At 39.9% G+C, this 15,367-nt stretch overlaps 1 protein-coding gene across 29 annotated transcripts in view; it reads right to left on the reverse strand.

Annotated features, from left to right (window-relative positions):
- Nucleotides 1-15,367, reverse strand: part of NRXN3 (neurexin 3) — a 970,936-nt gene that overhangs the window by 252,144 nt on the left and 703,425 nt on the right. For all 29 annotated transcript variants that reach the window (XR_011096953.1, XM_068683067.1, XM_068683066.1 and 26 more), the window contains one exon: nucleotides 635-816. Coding sequence is in view for 28 of the 29 variants with exons in the window: in XM_068683067.1 (XP_068539168.1) it covers nucleotides 635-816 (182 nt within the window). In the remaining variant the exon portion in view is untranslated. The remainder of the gene's footprint in view (nucleotides 1-634; nucleotides 817-15,367) is intronic.

Below are 15,367 nucleotides of genomic sequence, written 5' to 3' on the forward strand. Positions count from 1 at the left end.
ATGTCTTGGCTACTTCATTTAGAAAGGAAAACAAGTGCTTCCTTCCCAGCCCCCTCCCCACCACATCTGAAAAAAAAAAAAAAAAACCCTCTCAAAAACTTTCCAGTCTTAGTCTCATTTTCTCAAAGAATTCCACACTTTCACCCCAACTTCCATATTTGAATATTTGCTCTCACAAAGGAAAAGTTTATTTTCTTTTTTGCAAGCCACGTTGTTTTGAACTAACTGATGCTTGCAATAGCAGATTAGATCAACTCTTTCTACAGTAGGTGAGGATCTGGTCAGTTTTCACTTAACTTTCTCAGTGAGAAAAATTAATTATCACTCGATTTCATTCTTTGCCTTTGAGAATAGCAATACTAAACCATAAGTTCAGGACTATGCATTTGTCAAGTAGATTAACTCTGCCATGAAGTACTTCTACAGTTCTCAAATAGATTCTACTGATACAAAAATCTCATGAGCACACACACACACACCAGCTCCCCTTTTCCCCTTCTTCCGGCACCAAATCTTTGCTCCCTGTTCGTCCCATTCAGTCATTCAATAAACACGATGAGTGCTGAAGACACAGAACTGTAGAGTATGACGCTTGTTATTTTATATTAATAGTATAGGGTCTATCTATACTCACTATGTGCAGTTGCAGAAAGTCACCAAGCCCAGGGGCACTGTCAATCCTCACAAGAATGCCATCCTTCACTGTTGTGCTGAAGCCCACAGCAAGACGGTCTGTCCTTGTGCTTGGTCTGTCATTAGCTGGCCAGGTGTACAAGATGAGACCTCCACTCTTCCCAAATATATATGTGGCACCAGCTACAAAACAGAAAACCAAAGAAAAAAGCATTAATTATTCGCTTCATTTATTTGTCAACTCCAGAAATAATTCTGCGGCTTCTGAAAAGGAATATATGCAAGCATATGCTTTCATTAATTAACACGGGAAAATCAAGGCCCCCTTCTGACCAGGCTACTGACAACACACAGAGAAGACTCCATGCAAATCAATTTGCAAATGAGGGAAATATATTTTCCAGGCTCTGTTAAGTAATAGGGGAGGACAGCACAATAAAATACATTTTGCGACAAGTGACATGGAGAGTCCTCTTGGATATTTACAACACATGTTATAATGCACACAAAATGGCTATTTAGACTGCCCTCTCACATGCATTCCACAAGTTTTCCTTTGATGAGCCACAACCCTGAAATGCTAGATGCTTTTTCTAACAGAAAGAGATAAGAAGATGAAATAGCTTTTTAAATCAGACAAAATGTATCTGTTCCCCCACCATTAGCCTTGCACCATTAGATTCAATAACAAACGACATAATTTCTTCCTTATGGAAAGTTCATCCTTCAGATGAACATGGACTCAAGACTCCAAATACTTCCAGTTAGTAATCTAAATGTGCATGTATGTTACTCCGAGCATCCTCATCACAGAATCACAGAGTTTCTAGGTTGGAAGAGACCTCAAGATCATCGAGTCCAACCTCTAACCTAACACTAACAGTCCCCACTAAACCATATCCCTAAGCTCTACATCTAAACGTCTTTTGAAGACTTCCAGGGATGGTGACTCCACCACCTCCCTGGGCAGCCCATTCCAATGCCTCACAACCCTTTCAGTAAAGAAGTTCTTCCTAACATCTAACCTAAAACTCCCCTGGCACAACTTAAGCCCATTCCCCCTCGTCCTGTCACCAGGCACGTGGGAGAACAGGCCAACCCCCACCTCTCTACAGCCTCCTTTAAGGTATCTGTAGAGAGCAATAAGGTCGCCCCTGAGCCTCCTCTTCTCCAGGCTGAACAAGCCCATCCCCCTCAGCTGCTCCTCGTAGGACTTGTTCTCCAGGCCCCTCACCAGCTTCGTCGCCCTTCTCTGGACCCGTTCAAGCACCTCGATGTCCTTCTTGTAGCGAGGGGCCCAAAACTGAACACAGTACTCATGTTCCTACATGCATAACAGCAAGAGAACCACAAGCAAACAAACAAGCTTCCTCTTGAGATATAAATCACTGAAGACTTCTCTACTGTATGCAACCAGCTAAATTATAACTTACATTGGGATCCTGAAATATTTTGGTTCCTAAATAAAGGCAAGCAGCCTTTGAGATAAAGATAAGTGAAACCCTTATCAAGAATGAATGATTTCATTAGTGCTTAATATCATCCCAGACAATAACATAATGCTCTTTTTTTTTTTTTCCTTCAGGGGACAGGGGGGGAAGAGTGTAAAAAAGAAGAGAAAAACACCAAAAAAAACAACCAATCAAATATCTATTTCAGAAGCATGGGATATGGGACTCAGTTTTATTTGGGTATTCAAAGGAAATACTTGGTCTCTTTAAGGCTTACCTTGTCTTCAGTTCAAGACTCCTCACAGTGGGAGACTGTTTTTTTCAACACCGCTTAAGATTTTTGGAAATCTAGTACATGCATCTCCAGCATAATTTATTTGGAAATTTGTTCCCTGACTTTTTGTTTTTTAAGAAGGACAATACCAAACCTCTCCAAACCTGAATGCTGTCCTCTCACATTTACAAGGGCCATCTCAGCTCAGTTAGACAGACACACCAGTGAGAAATTTACCATCACAGATTAATAAGCTGAGAAGCAGAAGTGTTCAGAGACTACTTTCTCACTTGTACTCAACACTCAAAGTTAGGAGCAGGATTTTTGTAACTCATCAAAACAGCCTCTGAGCTTCTGGGAAAATGTGATTAAAATTGCCATTCCAGATCCAAATCTATAGGCAAGTCAGGAATACATCTCAGTGCCTCAGCCACTTACTGTACCTGAGTTTCTAAGTACTATTACAACAGGTCACAAGATACAAAATAATAAGCAAAAATATCCAGTTCCCATTTCAGCACCAGGGATGCGACATCTGTGGACAGCACAGGACAACTTGGAACATTTTCCAGTCTGAGTGAAACTACAACTAATGCTATTTCTCCCCCCATGTATACCAACCAGCAATGTGTATAAAATAACCCTGAGAAGAATAAGCAGAACTAGATAAAGAACCAGGTTGAATCTTATATGGGTCACTTCAACACTTGCCTACAAAGCTGCAGCTCCAGTAAAGCTCTTCATGACCTGAATTCCAAATGAATAGTACATATTAGTGGAAATAATTGATACCCTTCACCCTAGTTTAAGAAGCTTCCTCTCAGCACATATTACCAAGACAGCAAAACTCAGGCACATAGAAGGGAAATGATTTATAAGCAGCTGACTCAATGATAAGAGTGGAAATGCATCCATGTTCCCTATCTTCCAGGTCTCTGCATACCCACCAGAACACACACTCAGTAAACTCAAACTGATGTCTGAAATCAGAGTTAAGTAGGAAATTTCACTTTTAAGTGTGAGTTAACAGAAAACCACACTGACATACTGAACTTTGAGCATGCATCATTTCAGTTTCAGAAAGGTTAATTCTACAGACTGAACTCTAACTGCTCATCAAGACAAGGATGCATGACTTGCAAAATATGTAGAGTATGTTTTTGTTTCTTTGCTTTTAAACACATCCCCAACTATATATGTAAACTCGTCGAGTTAGCAATGTTAGCAATGACTGGGTATTGAGTTATCTATGGCTTTCACCACAGTTGGGAATACAAACTGCCCACTATAAACTACACTACAAATATCTTCCTTCAGTAATTAGCTTGTTCTGAAAGCTGTGTGTATTTCATTACAGATTAAAGCAAGACACATCAGCATGTTAAGTAAAGCAAGACGAGTTTACATATTGTTAATGACTTCATGAATTAAAACCTGCTTTCCAAAACTATTCTCACTTGAACTGCAAGTTTGGTTGGTTTCCTTCTACCACCTTCCCCCTTGCCTTTTTTTTTTTTTTTAAACTGGCTATCAGGCCCTTTATAAGGGAAGACAAACTTGGAAGAGAGTTCTTTGCTATTTATAAAGACAGATGATTTCATTGCCTAAGAGCCATTTGGCTTCAGGTAGAGCATGTCAGAGCTCCTGTGAGCTCCAATTAGAACCAATTATGTCTTCATAGGCCTGTCATGGGACTTAACTGCTTAACAGAGCTCATTTTTCCCTCACAAAACACAGATTTTGTTTCTAGGCTTAACTTTAAAAAATTCAGTACTGTGGGTTTACATGTATGCACAAAGCTCCATCAAATGAAACCACCAAAAGATCACTGCCTAAACTAACCTTTTAACAGAAGCCTGATGGCCAGCAGTTGTTTCTTTATTGTACAGGTCAAAATTACCTGCATAATAATAGATGGGCTGGTTGGTTGACCTGTGCATAGCTGAATGTACTATTATTTGTTGTGTATGTAAGTGCCCCTTTCCATTCCTTCCATTTTGAGGCTATACAGGATACAAGTTGCTCTGTGTTTAAATCCATGTCATGTTAACTTCATAGAAATAAATTAGCTTTCCTTCTAAAGTCACTCCTATCTAAATAGAGGAGTGACAGAATAGTCACTCCTATCTAAAAACACAAGGTGCAGATGTTAACTAAAAATTGAAGAGGAAGAATAACCTGAATTACTACCACAAAGCGATCATATTAGAAAAGCAAACAAAAATCCAAACAAACATTTGACTTGAGTGCTTCTGTTTGACTGCAGCTGCCATGAGATCGTTCTCAGAGTACAAAACTTAAAAGAACCAAACAAGATTAAAAAGTAGGATTTCTCTTCCTCCCATGACAATTTCTATTTGAGACTGATGATGGACAGGACACTGTTAACGAGCAGCTACTGGATGTCTAGGTTTTCCTCATTGTTCAAGGCTTAGTTGCATAACTAATTTAATAAACAACTCCAACCATGCCCTGGAAACAAGGAGTTCTGAGGGACTATTAATTCCGTGGTATTTATTGTTAGTGTTTCACTACTTCCACTATATTACCCACACTTTGTAAATACAACAACAGATACAAGTGCACAAAAATGATTTTCCTCCTCAACTGTGAGAAATCCCACTTCTCACAGTGCCCTGGGCCACCTTTACCGTACAAATGCGCGAAAACAAACAGGAGCAGAATATGTTCAGCTGCTTTACTGGGATGCTGCATGCAGAATTTGGAGCTCAGAGAAGCCAAGAAATATATGGTAAGGAAACACTGTAGAGATTTAAGCTACTAGGACACCACTACCCATTTAGCGTACATAAGACTGCAATTTCTCATAAAAATAAAGTTTAGCAAAATGGCAGTTGACTACTCTAACTTTGGTATTTAGAGATGTAAAAAATTAGAGACCGACATGTCACAATACATGTGACAAGGCTGCTGTTCAGAGCCTGCCTACTTAGCTTAGGGAAGTTGTGCATTTTGCTAGCTACATTCATGGACAGAACTGTTAGATTATTTAGTTCCGGTCAAAACAAAGTAGTTTAAGGCAAAATCCTCATCACAGAAAATTCCTAACAGAAAAGTTATCAGCAATGTTATAAGCCACAGCAAGTAAAACCTCACAGTGAGTTGTGCTAAGAAACATTTACTTGAAGTTGGCACCACCATCTATAATTTTAAATCAGTTATCATTTTTTCTAATCATCGCCCAAAGTCCTCAAAATCTATCTTAAGGAAGAGTATCCTTCAATCAACGCTGAAGAACTGCAGAAGCTCTATCTTGCCTAGAACTAATCCTGTAAAGCAGTAGAGAACAAGTCTGCCACATTTACACAAGATATAACTTCTTTTGTCCCTTAGGGATTCTGCAAATCTCCTGCTGTTAAATAAAAACATTCTCTATTTGCATCTACTAAGTCACTTTATCAACAGCCCATTTTGTCTTGGCTACACCATAACTCTAAAACTATTCTCCACTGTGGCCAGGAAAACATCATGTCTGACAGATATTACAGCCCACGAACATATAGACATAGTTTACAGCAGCAACTCCGCACTGGGATGAGTTTAATGTACTGTGAGCTGCACAGTTCAGATTTTTAAAACCAAAAAGCGCCTTTAACATGAAAATTAATAAGGATCTTAGGTAACGATTGTAGCTTTTAACCAGGTCTGAGTTAAAAAAACAAAAATTTATGACGAGAATCCCACTTTCCTTCATGACAATATTGACTAAACAATCAGAACTGAGGTCATCTCACACTGTTTTATTGACAGCTAACAAAATTTTATTTTTATTCAGGCACAGGGAAATAGAGACAATAAACAATTAAACAAACACTCGGGAAAATACCTTTCCTCCCCCTCCTCTGCCTGATCTGCAGCCCACCATCAACCGTCCCCCTTCCTAGTCTGAACTCCCCTGGCCTTCCCAGCACACGACACTTGGCTCCTTATCCTCCCTGCCCTCCGCAGAGACAGTGCAGGAGATCAGGGCCGATGCATGGAAGTTTTTCTGCCGTTCCCCACTTCTTGTTTATTTTCTGTGTGCTAGCATGGGTTTTCCACCAGACCCCAGTCCCTCAGGGACATAGTTGTTCCTGCACAGGTCGCCTGCAGGCCCCAGGCATGCCCCTGCACGTGATTGTCCACAGGCCTCACCGAGTTCCTCAACAGCGTGCATGTTCTCCCACAGGATCCCAAAGGCCCCATTCCTTAAGGGATATCACTACCCCAGGCTGCAGTGCCCTCAAAGGCACATGTCATCCGGCACAGAGAGCCAGTTTCCAAGAAGTTCTCCAGCATGTCCCCAGCCATATCCCCTTGCATGCGCCTTTTCCTGATCCTTCTTCTATGCCCCTTTTCATGCTTCCTCATGTGCCACCCCGTGTTAACTGTGGCTAGCAGCTACCATCCGTTCTTGACCATTTCTGAGCAGTGGCACTACGTGTCTGAGCAGTGGCACTACGTGCTTCTCTGATCAGTTGAAGTTTTAGCATGCAGTGGGCTGTTTTCACCCATGTCAGAGCCAGCTGTGACTAGTGCAGGGCAGTTCACAGCCTCCTACCATACCAGTGCTCTGCAACCTCTGCCGCTCATGCGGCCAGAAGTCTCCTGCTCATGGTGGTAATTCACCACCATGATATTTCGGTTTATTTATCATGGTAACATCTCTCTACCTAAAATAACACGAGACACTGCATGTGCCTTTCTCTCAGTTATTGTCTTTGTTCTGCATAGGATTCTAATTACATAGTGTTACTTCACATTTGGGTAAAAGGACTGGAGAACTATTTTTACTTTCCTTAATAAGGGAAGAAATGGAAGATACACAATTTTAGAAGTTGGACTGAAGTATAAAAACAAAATAACCCTATTATTTTTCTTACCCTATTGCTATGTTTTTTGGGATTTTTTTTTTTCCTTTTTGTGACTACTTCATGGTCCTACTGTATTTCCTGATAGTCTATTTTTCTATTTTTTTCTGATGAGCCACCTATGGTACTTCATATGTAACTGTAAAGGTCCTATCATGTTTACTAATAATCACGGCATTAGTAAAGGAATGCAAGTTAGAATTCTGGCATGAAAGCAGGCGAGAAAAGTTCAGACACACAACTGCTGAAACTCAATAAGGAGATAATGCTTCCTGCAGCAGTAAATGTTAGGTGGTCATGTAATGCAAAAAAACATAGCTCCCAAAAAAACAAGGTGGAGGGAACTATTCTGCCCTAGCAAGCAGAGATGAACAAAACAACAAGGGAGAGTTGTAAAACAATTTATGTTCAGATTAATAGAAATCTCTGATCAAATAGAGTAGAGGTTTTGACTGAAATAGCTCTGAATGAAAACCTCAAACTAGCATCCAGGTCTTTGCCCAACAGTTTTGAGTGTTTCAAATAAAAATAAAAGTAATAAGTAAAGGTAAATCAGATTAACCTGATTACTACCCCCAAAGATTCAGGTCTCTCCCAGATATTCACAGCTTAAGGCAAACTGTGTATTTGACCACTCAGTTCACAGACAAGAAAAGAATGGCATAGCTCTTCATGGCTTTATTCAGTTCAACATCTTATTTGCACTAGCTGCTCTCTTCAGGAAAAATATACACAGACTGAGAAAAAATAAAGCTTCTGATAATTGTTTTTCCAGCTTTTTCCTTCCGGCACATCAAATAGGCCATGCAACTGTGCAACTCTGAGTTTCCTCCAAATAAATTTCTTAGGAGTAAAAAATTAAAAGAATGGTAAAAGAATGTTTTGAGGACAGATAATAAGTGTCCATATCCATTAAGATTAACAGTGATTAAAACAGGTAAAATCCTTACCTAATTTTGCAATAAACTCCTGAATAGCATGGATTTGGCTGACTTCATAACTGGAAATCACCAGAACTGGGTCAACTCTAAGTGTGCTGGAAGATCTGTATTGTCTAGAGAAGACCTATTATGTGTTTCTTATTTCCAGTTTTTGTGATTAACATTTAGAAATTATTCCTATGGGTGCTATCCACTACACACACTGTATACAGGTACCATTATCAAACTAATTAAGGACTGAGGGGGTAAAAAAAAAAAAAAGTCAAGAAGCAGTTTGACTGAATTTAAGATTCATAAATGGTTTTAGGATTCAAATAAGAAAATAACAGCACTAATACCAAGAAGCTTACCAACCCCCTTCCCTCTGTCCTTCCATATTTGCAAAAACATCAGCCACCCTTAACACCTTCTTAATAATAAAGAACTAAAGGGAGGTTGAAAGTTTACAGGGGAGCTGGCCATCATTATCTGATTTGATTGTTCCATCACAGGATCCTTCTTAGGAGAAAACAGAGACAGACCTGATACATTTTACGAAATGACTGCTGAAATGTCCAATTTATTTAATCAAGAGTTTTAAAGTGCCTAAGAATAAAAAAATATAAGGCCCTGACACAAAGTTGCCTGTCTAATCCCCCCAAAAACAAGCATCTGTGCTTAAAAAGTCTTCTTATGAAGTAGCTCTTTCTCATTTCAGGACAGTTTTTTTCTTGACAATCCTCTGAGATGCAGATTGAACAATATTTTATTCTCCCTCCTCAGAAAACATACATTGTTATGAAACTGCAATTCCTTTCCACCTATAAAATACGAAGACGCTTATTCTACGCAAAAAGGAGTTAGGAGATCTGCAAGACTAACTCAAAATGGAAGCAGCAATTTGGATCATGCTTTCTTTGTTTGTCTGTCTTTTTCAATGACAGCAAATTAATACGAGTCACTTTCCTCCCCGTATGTGTGCATCAGCCAACAATCGGATCAGACAGTATGCTGCTTCTCATTAGTTACACTGCATTAAAAAGATTGGAAGAAAAAAAAGGGAGAGAGGAAGGGAGTGTTCCTAGAACTACCAGAGAGTCCAAGATTCAAGTTCACACTTGAACCATGAATTTCCCTAAATCCAGCACACAGAGAATATCAATTTTTCCCTCTAATCTGAGTTAGTGATAAGGCACATCAGGGATATTTGCTATCTTGGAAGGAATTTAGGGATTAGATGCTAACTAAAGTATGCCCAAGATTACCAGAGACGTACCAACTTAAACATAACAGATTACAGCCAGGAAATATTCTTTGTTAGTATTTTCATTTACATAAAATGAATGTGTCAACTAACACATTGTCATATCTTTATCACTGATCTTAAGTGGACACCTAGGGAAAACATAGAACAGAGAAAGCGCTACTTCCTTAAAGTACACACCCAGACTATGAGCCCTTTTAGACACTGCCTCAGCCTTATATAGTTCATTTATACAGTAATTCCAAACAGACCTAATTTCCAGGTACTTATCAAGTCTCCCCTTGAAAGCATTTAGAAGTTTTGGATTCACAACAATGGCTTACAAACCTTCAGCTTCACATACTTAACTCTGTCACTGATTCAGCTAGCTGAACAGCCAGCCATGTGCCTTAGCAAAGGCAACTGGCAGCATCCTAAGCTGCATTGAGAGGACTGCAGCCAGCAGTTCAAGTGATTATTCCTCTTTATTCAGTGTTTGTTAGACCATATCTAGAGTAATGCATCCAATTTTGGGGACCCTAATACAAACAGACATTGACAAACTGAAGTGAGTTCACTTGAGGGCCACAAATACTGTCACAGGAGACTGAAGTGTCTGGCTTGTTAAGAAAGACCAAAGGAATTGGGCTTCCTCCTCTTGGAGAAGACAACTTCAAGGGGACCTAAGGGCAATCTCACAGCACTTGCACAGAAGTTAATGAGAAGACAAAAGCCATGGCCTTCACTGATGAATAACTTGAGAACAAGCAGCAATGGACATAGTTTGAAATAAGAGATTCTGACTTCACAGGATTAAAAGTGGTTTTTTTTGTGTGTTTTTTTTTTTTTTTTTTCCCTCCTCACAAAGACAGATACACAGTCAAACAGGTCATTCAAGGAGATTTGAGAGCCTCCACGCATGGAGTTCTCAATATATGAGTACATGAAACCCCAAGCAATCTGATCTGACCTCACAGCTGACCCTGCTCTGAGCAGGGGTTTGAAGTAGAGACTTTCTAAGGTCCCTTCCAGCCTGTTACTCTACAAAGTGAAGAATCACCTTCATTTTTCATACTTGCTCTTGATAAATAGATGTTCCCTAGTTCTTGTACTGGAAGACACAGTGATCTGTCCTTTTATCTATCCTCTCAGTGTCAACCTTGCCTCGTAGAGTGTTATCGTACCACCAGCCCCAGCCCTCAAGTCCTGTCTTTCAGTTGAATCATCAATTTCAGCCCCCACATCTTTAGGCAGACATATGACAGACATCAATCTAAAAGAGGTCCACAAGGACAATCCCTCCAGGACTTCTCTATGCACCACAGAAAAACAAAAACATCTTACAAAAAACATGTACTGCTTGTAACAAATACAGAACTTGCGTTAGAGGAAGACAAAAGTCTTAAAACCAAAATGCACCAGAAACAGTCAAAAAAAAAAGTTAAAAATCCTCCAACTGAAATATGAAATTTGCTGAGTGTAAGTGCCCAGAGAACAGTGCCCAGTTACTGTGACCCTTGCAGGACAGGTTTGGGAGCGCAGATATCAGGGAGAAAATGTTACCTGCCACCTGGTGAGAAACTTCATCGGGGCAATGGTAACTAAATTCAGTAAAAGCAGATGCAAGAATTCCTTAGTTGCATTCATCTGCCAAAGAGAAGCTGGAATCTGAATGTGATTTCTTATTTCTTGGCGTTTCCCGATAAAACAGCCCACAGAGAGAATGTCCTTGGAGAAGCCCAGAAGGCAGCATGCCAGAGGAACTTAACTCAGAGACTACTGTTAGCAGACAAAAGCACAGTAGGATTCATAGCACATTTGGGGCCTGGAGTGAGAACAGGGATGTTAGTTAACTAAAATAGTTTTTCAGAATCTGAATGGTAACAAGATGGCCTAGACAGCTCAGAATAGATGGAGGCTAGAGTGCTATTACTGATCCCAGCCTGTTCAGTTCTTCCCTAAAATAAATTCTCTCTAGTTTTGATCCTTAAGCTATGGCTTATGGCATTAAAACAAATGAACTATCAGGAGAAAAAAAAATACTAACACAAGCACTGTTCTCTCACTTTAATTTACTCACCTCATGTTTAGAAGAGATAACATACAGAATACAAGGTTTTGCTTGTTTTAAACTGGCCGCTCAGTAAGAGTAAGTAATTCTTTATTCTTCCTTAAACACGCATTCACATTTCTATAGTCTAGGTAGAAAAAACAGTAAATACAGTTTACATTTATGGTCTCCACAGCAGGAGACCAAAGCCCAAACTTTCAGGCTTGAATGCAGAAGAGAATTAGACTCCAAATACTAGCTACTAGATACTCCCCAGAGCCACAGAAGGTGGCTAAATCACACACCAAGTCTGCAGCAAAGCTACTAGAACCTGCTGGCCACAAGCATTTCAGAAGCATGCTATAAAAATAGCAAGTTTCATTCTGAAAACCTACTCTTTTGCTACTTATTACTGTAAACACAGACTAGTCCTTTAGAATTAAGCAGGGCTGTTTTGGTCTGCCAAGAAAACCTACGCTAGGAATTCTGAGCTTTTTCACCTCACCCCAAATACATCATTATCCAACACAACTACTGAAAGGCCAGGGATGAGAAGAAATACCTGTTTAGAAGCTTACCTTCCCAAAGACTCTCTAACATTCCCCCCAAGGTCACATAGCAGGAATGCAAAAACAAAACAATCCAGAACTAACAGCACAGCATACAAACCCTTCCGTAAATGATATGCAACTTTTCTTAGTTTTCTTCTTTTCTCACCACCATGAAAGGACAGTCATTGTTACAAGAGGTGTACCGGTGTGAGCTTTATACAGGTGATCTGTTTAAAAGGTACTGTGCCAAAGTAAAAGACAAGTGTAATGGTTGTTTAATCATTCTCACCATGAAGTGCCAATTCTTTAGTCTCTTATGACATTCATGAATGATGCAGAGGGCTGGCATGATGAATGCAGAGCAATTCCGACTGACAGATACTTTCAGAGAATTTATATCCTTCCCATACTCCCAGGACAAAAGGGCTCTTGAGCTGAGTTATCATTTGTTCCATGAGAGGATTTACAGTCTTGCCAGCAACTCCTTTTACCTTACTCTCTAAAGCGTTTATTTTGATATACTGATTGTGATCATTCAAGAACAACTGTATCTGAAGAAAGTCAGCTGAGGAGAGAAAAAGCACAGTGGTTCTGAATAACTCGCTCACCTTGACCCAGGACTTTCTTCCCCGCAGCCAGTTTGCTTTGTCTTTGGTATCAGTTCTTTCCCGGCATCCTCTGCCATCCCCATTACAATCGTAATATCACTCAAGGGAGACATCTAATCTCCCATGCCTGGCTACCCTTCTTTCAAGGCAAAATATGAAGTTTCGCAGAAAAGCTAAACGTCTTTTATCGTTCTACTAGAAAGCAGCTTCTCCAGACATCACAGTTTTTGCACCAGACTTGAGTGGCCTACATCTTACAGCTACAAGCAGCAACAGCTCCTAACAAGGGACTCAGTGGCAAAGCTGCACCTGGAGGAGCAGGCTGATACAAGAATCATGGAATACCCCGAGTTGGAAGGGACTCATAACGATCACTGAGTCCAACTCCTCATGTAACACACAGCCTCAACAGCACCGGCTAACCAAGGTATTCCCACTGCTATGAGAAACATCACCAGACAAATCGCACAAGGCACGTTTGCCCACAAGAAGACAACACTTCTTACCCCAGGCAGAGGCTACCACAGGCTCTTATGGCTTTGATATTCAACCACTCTCCAAAAGTTCATCTGAGGCAAGTATATTGTCAGGAAATCAGCAGTTAAAAACTAAACTATAAAATGAATCATCATCTCAGAGACCCAGAGTGCATGGCCTTCAGTAGCATGGCGCAATATACTCATTTGTGTGAGACATTTTATTGAAAGGGCTGTGGGCTGCCTGCATTGATCTAATGATCACAGCAATTTCCCTACACTTCATTTTGGAAGTATTAGGTGACTTCAGGCACAGAAGCAATAAGTTTCTATGAATATTACAGATAATATCCATAACATTCTCACAGAGAAGGCTATTGTAATCTCTTACAAATTTTAAATTATGCTTTAACGCTACATTTTTGCACCTGTATACAGCATTTGATCTTAAATGCCCTGGCACGTCCTATTCTTGAAGAGGGTTTATATAAATTATCAGGAGGAATATAACTGCTTGCCTTTGAAATGAACCTGTCATTATATTAAAAAGCAATGCACCCCATCACCACATAGTACTATGGTAGACTACTTACAGCTGCTATGCAAACACCTACTTAGACAGGGAGCACGGACTCAGTTAACCATATGGCATTTAACAGGTATTACTAAGAGGTTTTAGATAGCAAGTTTAAATGAATAAGGCTAAGAAAACAGCTAAAATGGATAGAATACATCCTCTTAACCTCACCCTCTACTCTAATTGATAAAGATTTCCTTCATTCATGTCTTTCAAGAGCACCTTCATCTCCATCTCTTTGAGCACTGACCCTCGATATTTTAGTTTCAGCCTATAGCTTGATTGTCAAATGCCAGCTACAGTCCCAGTAAAGTCTTTAGGTGATATATCATTTCTTTGGCAGGTTGCGTGGAGAAGAGTGCACTTTTGGTACACCTTACAGGATGCCAAAGGCATACAATTCTTCAGAAACCCCAGTTCTGTTCTTCCTAAAGATGATGTGTGTGCGTGGAAGCTGAAGAAATCTCTCTCAAGTAAGCTAGAAAAATAAATCCCAGTATATCTTTTTTTTTCTCTCCTGCACTGTAAATGCAAACTATTGATCTACCTCTCACTCTTTCATGCCTTTCACACGCTTCAATAATACAGAGGATTTTTTCTTCATCCTTTCATCTCTAGGCCTGGAATGCCCCTTAAGCCCCCTGTTAAGGGTCACTCATTCTTCCTCAAACTGCAGCAATTGCATCCTCCAGAGCCCTACAGGTGACAGCTAGAGAGAATGCAAATAGCACAATCACTTACATCTTTGACCTCTTCGGAGAGTGAGAAAAGTAGACAGATTTTAAAATTATTATTATTTAATTAAACCTAGGTTTTTAAACTTGAGATGACTTACATTTTTAGAAACATCCTTCTGAATACAATATAACAAACAGGATTTGGCCCAGGATGATGAGTAACTTCCAAGAACTGCACCTTGCATTGAAGCTAAATTAGCAACTCTGAGTAACTGATGGCTCAGCCATGAGGAATCACAACTTCTTGCGTCTATTGAACACAAAGATCACATCGGCTTATTTCCTACAATTGCCTAGAAGCAAAGAACTGTAGAATAATTGGAAGGAACCTCTCAAAGTCACATTGTTCCCCTCTTCTCCAACTCAAAGCAGGGCTGACAAGATCAGGTTCCTCAAGGACTTGTCCAGTTATGTTTTGAATATGCCAAATGAAGGACATTCAGCAGCTCCTCCAGGTAACTGCTTCCTTATGGTGGGAACGTGCCTAGAAACCCAGTTAATTAAACTAATTTTTTCTCCTTCATTGTGATCAAGTCAAATGGTCTCTGTCATGTAGTAGACTTGGAGCTATAGACTGGCTCTTCAGATTTAGGTGTTCTCCAGATCCAACTTACAGCTTTGTTCTACCTTTAGCAGGGAATAAGATTACTACAGGATTGTTTTTGCTTTTCCAAAAGAGAACGTTGTTACAAGATACTCACAAAGCCTGTGGGAGCTGTGGTTTCTTCAGGGAAGTCCTTCCAACATGTCGTTCTGACAACTATATCTTCCCTTCAGTACTACTAAAACTATCAGGATGCAACAACAAAAAGTAAACTCAAGAAAAAGCCCATTTTCTTTCACTGGCCTCAGAAGTGTAGGCTGTTAAATGGCCTTATTCTAATTTGTTCAAAGGCTCACTGACGATTCCAAGAGGTATCTTCCATACAGGGCAAACTTTGAGTTACTAGTTATGTTTAGGCATTATTTCATTTCT

This window comes from Anas acuta, chromosome 5, assembly GCF_963932015.1.
Source record: "Anas acuta chromosome 5, bAnaAcu1.1, whole genome shotgun sequence".
NCBI classification, from domain to species: Eukaryota; Metazoa; Chordata; class Aves; order Anseriformes; family Anatidae; genus Anas; species Anas acuta.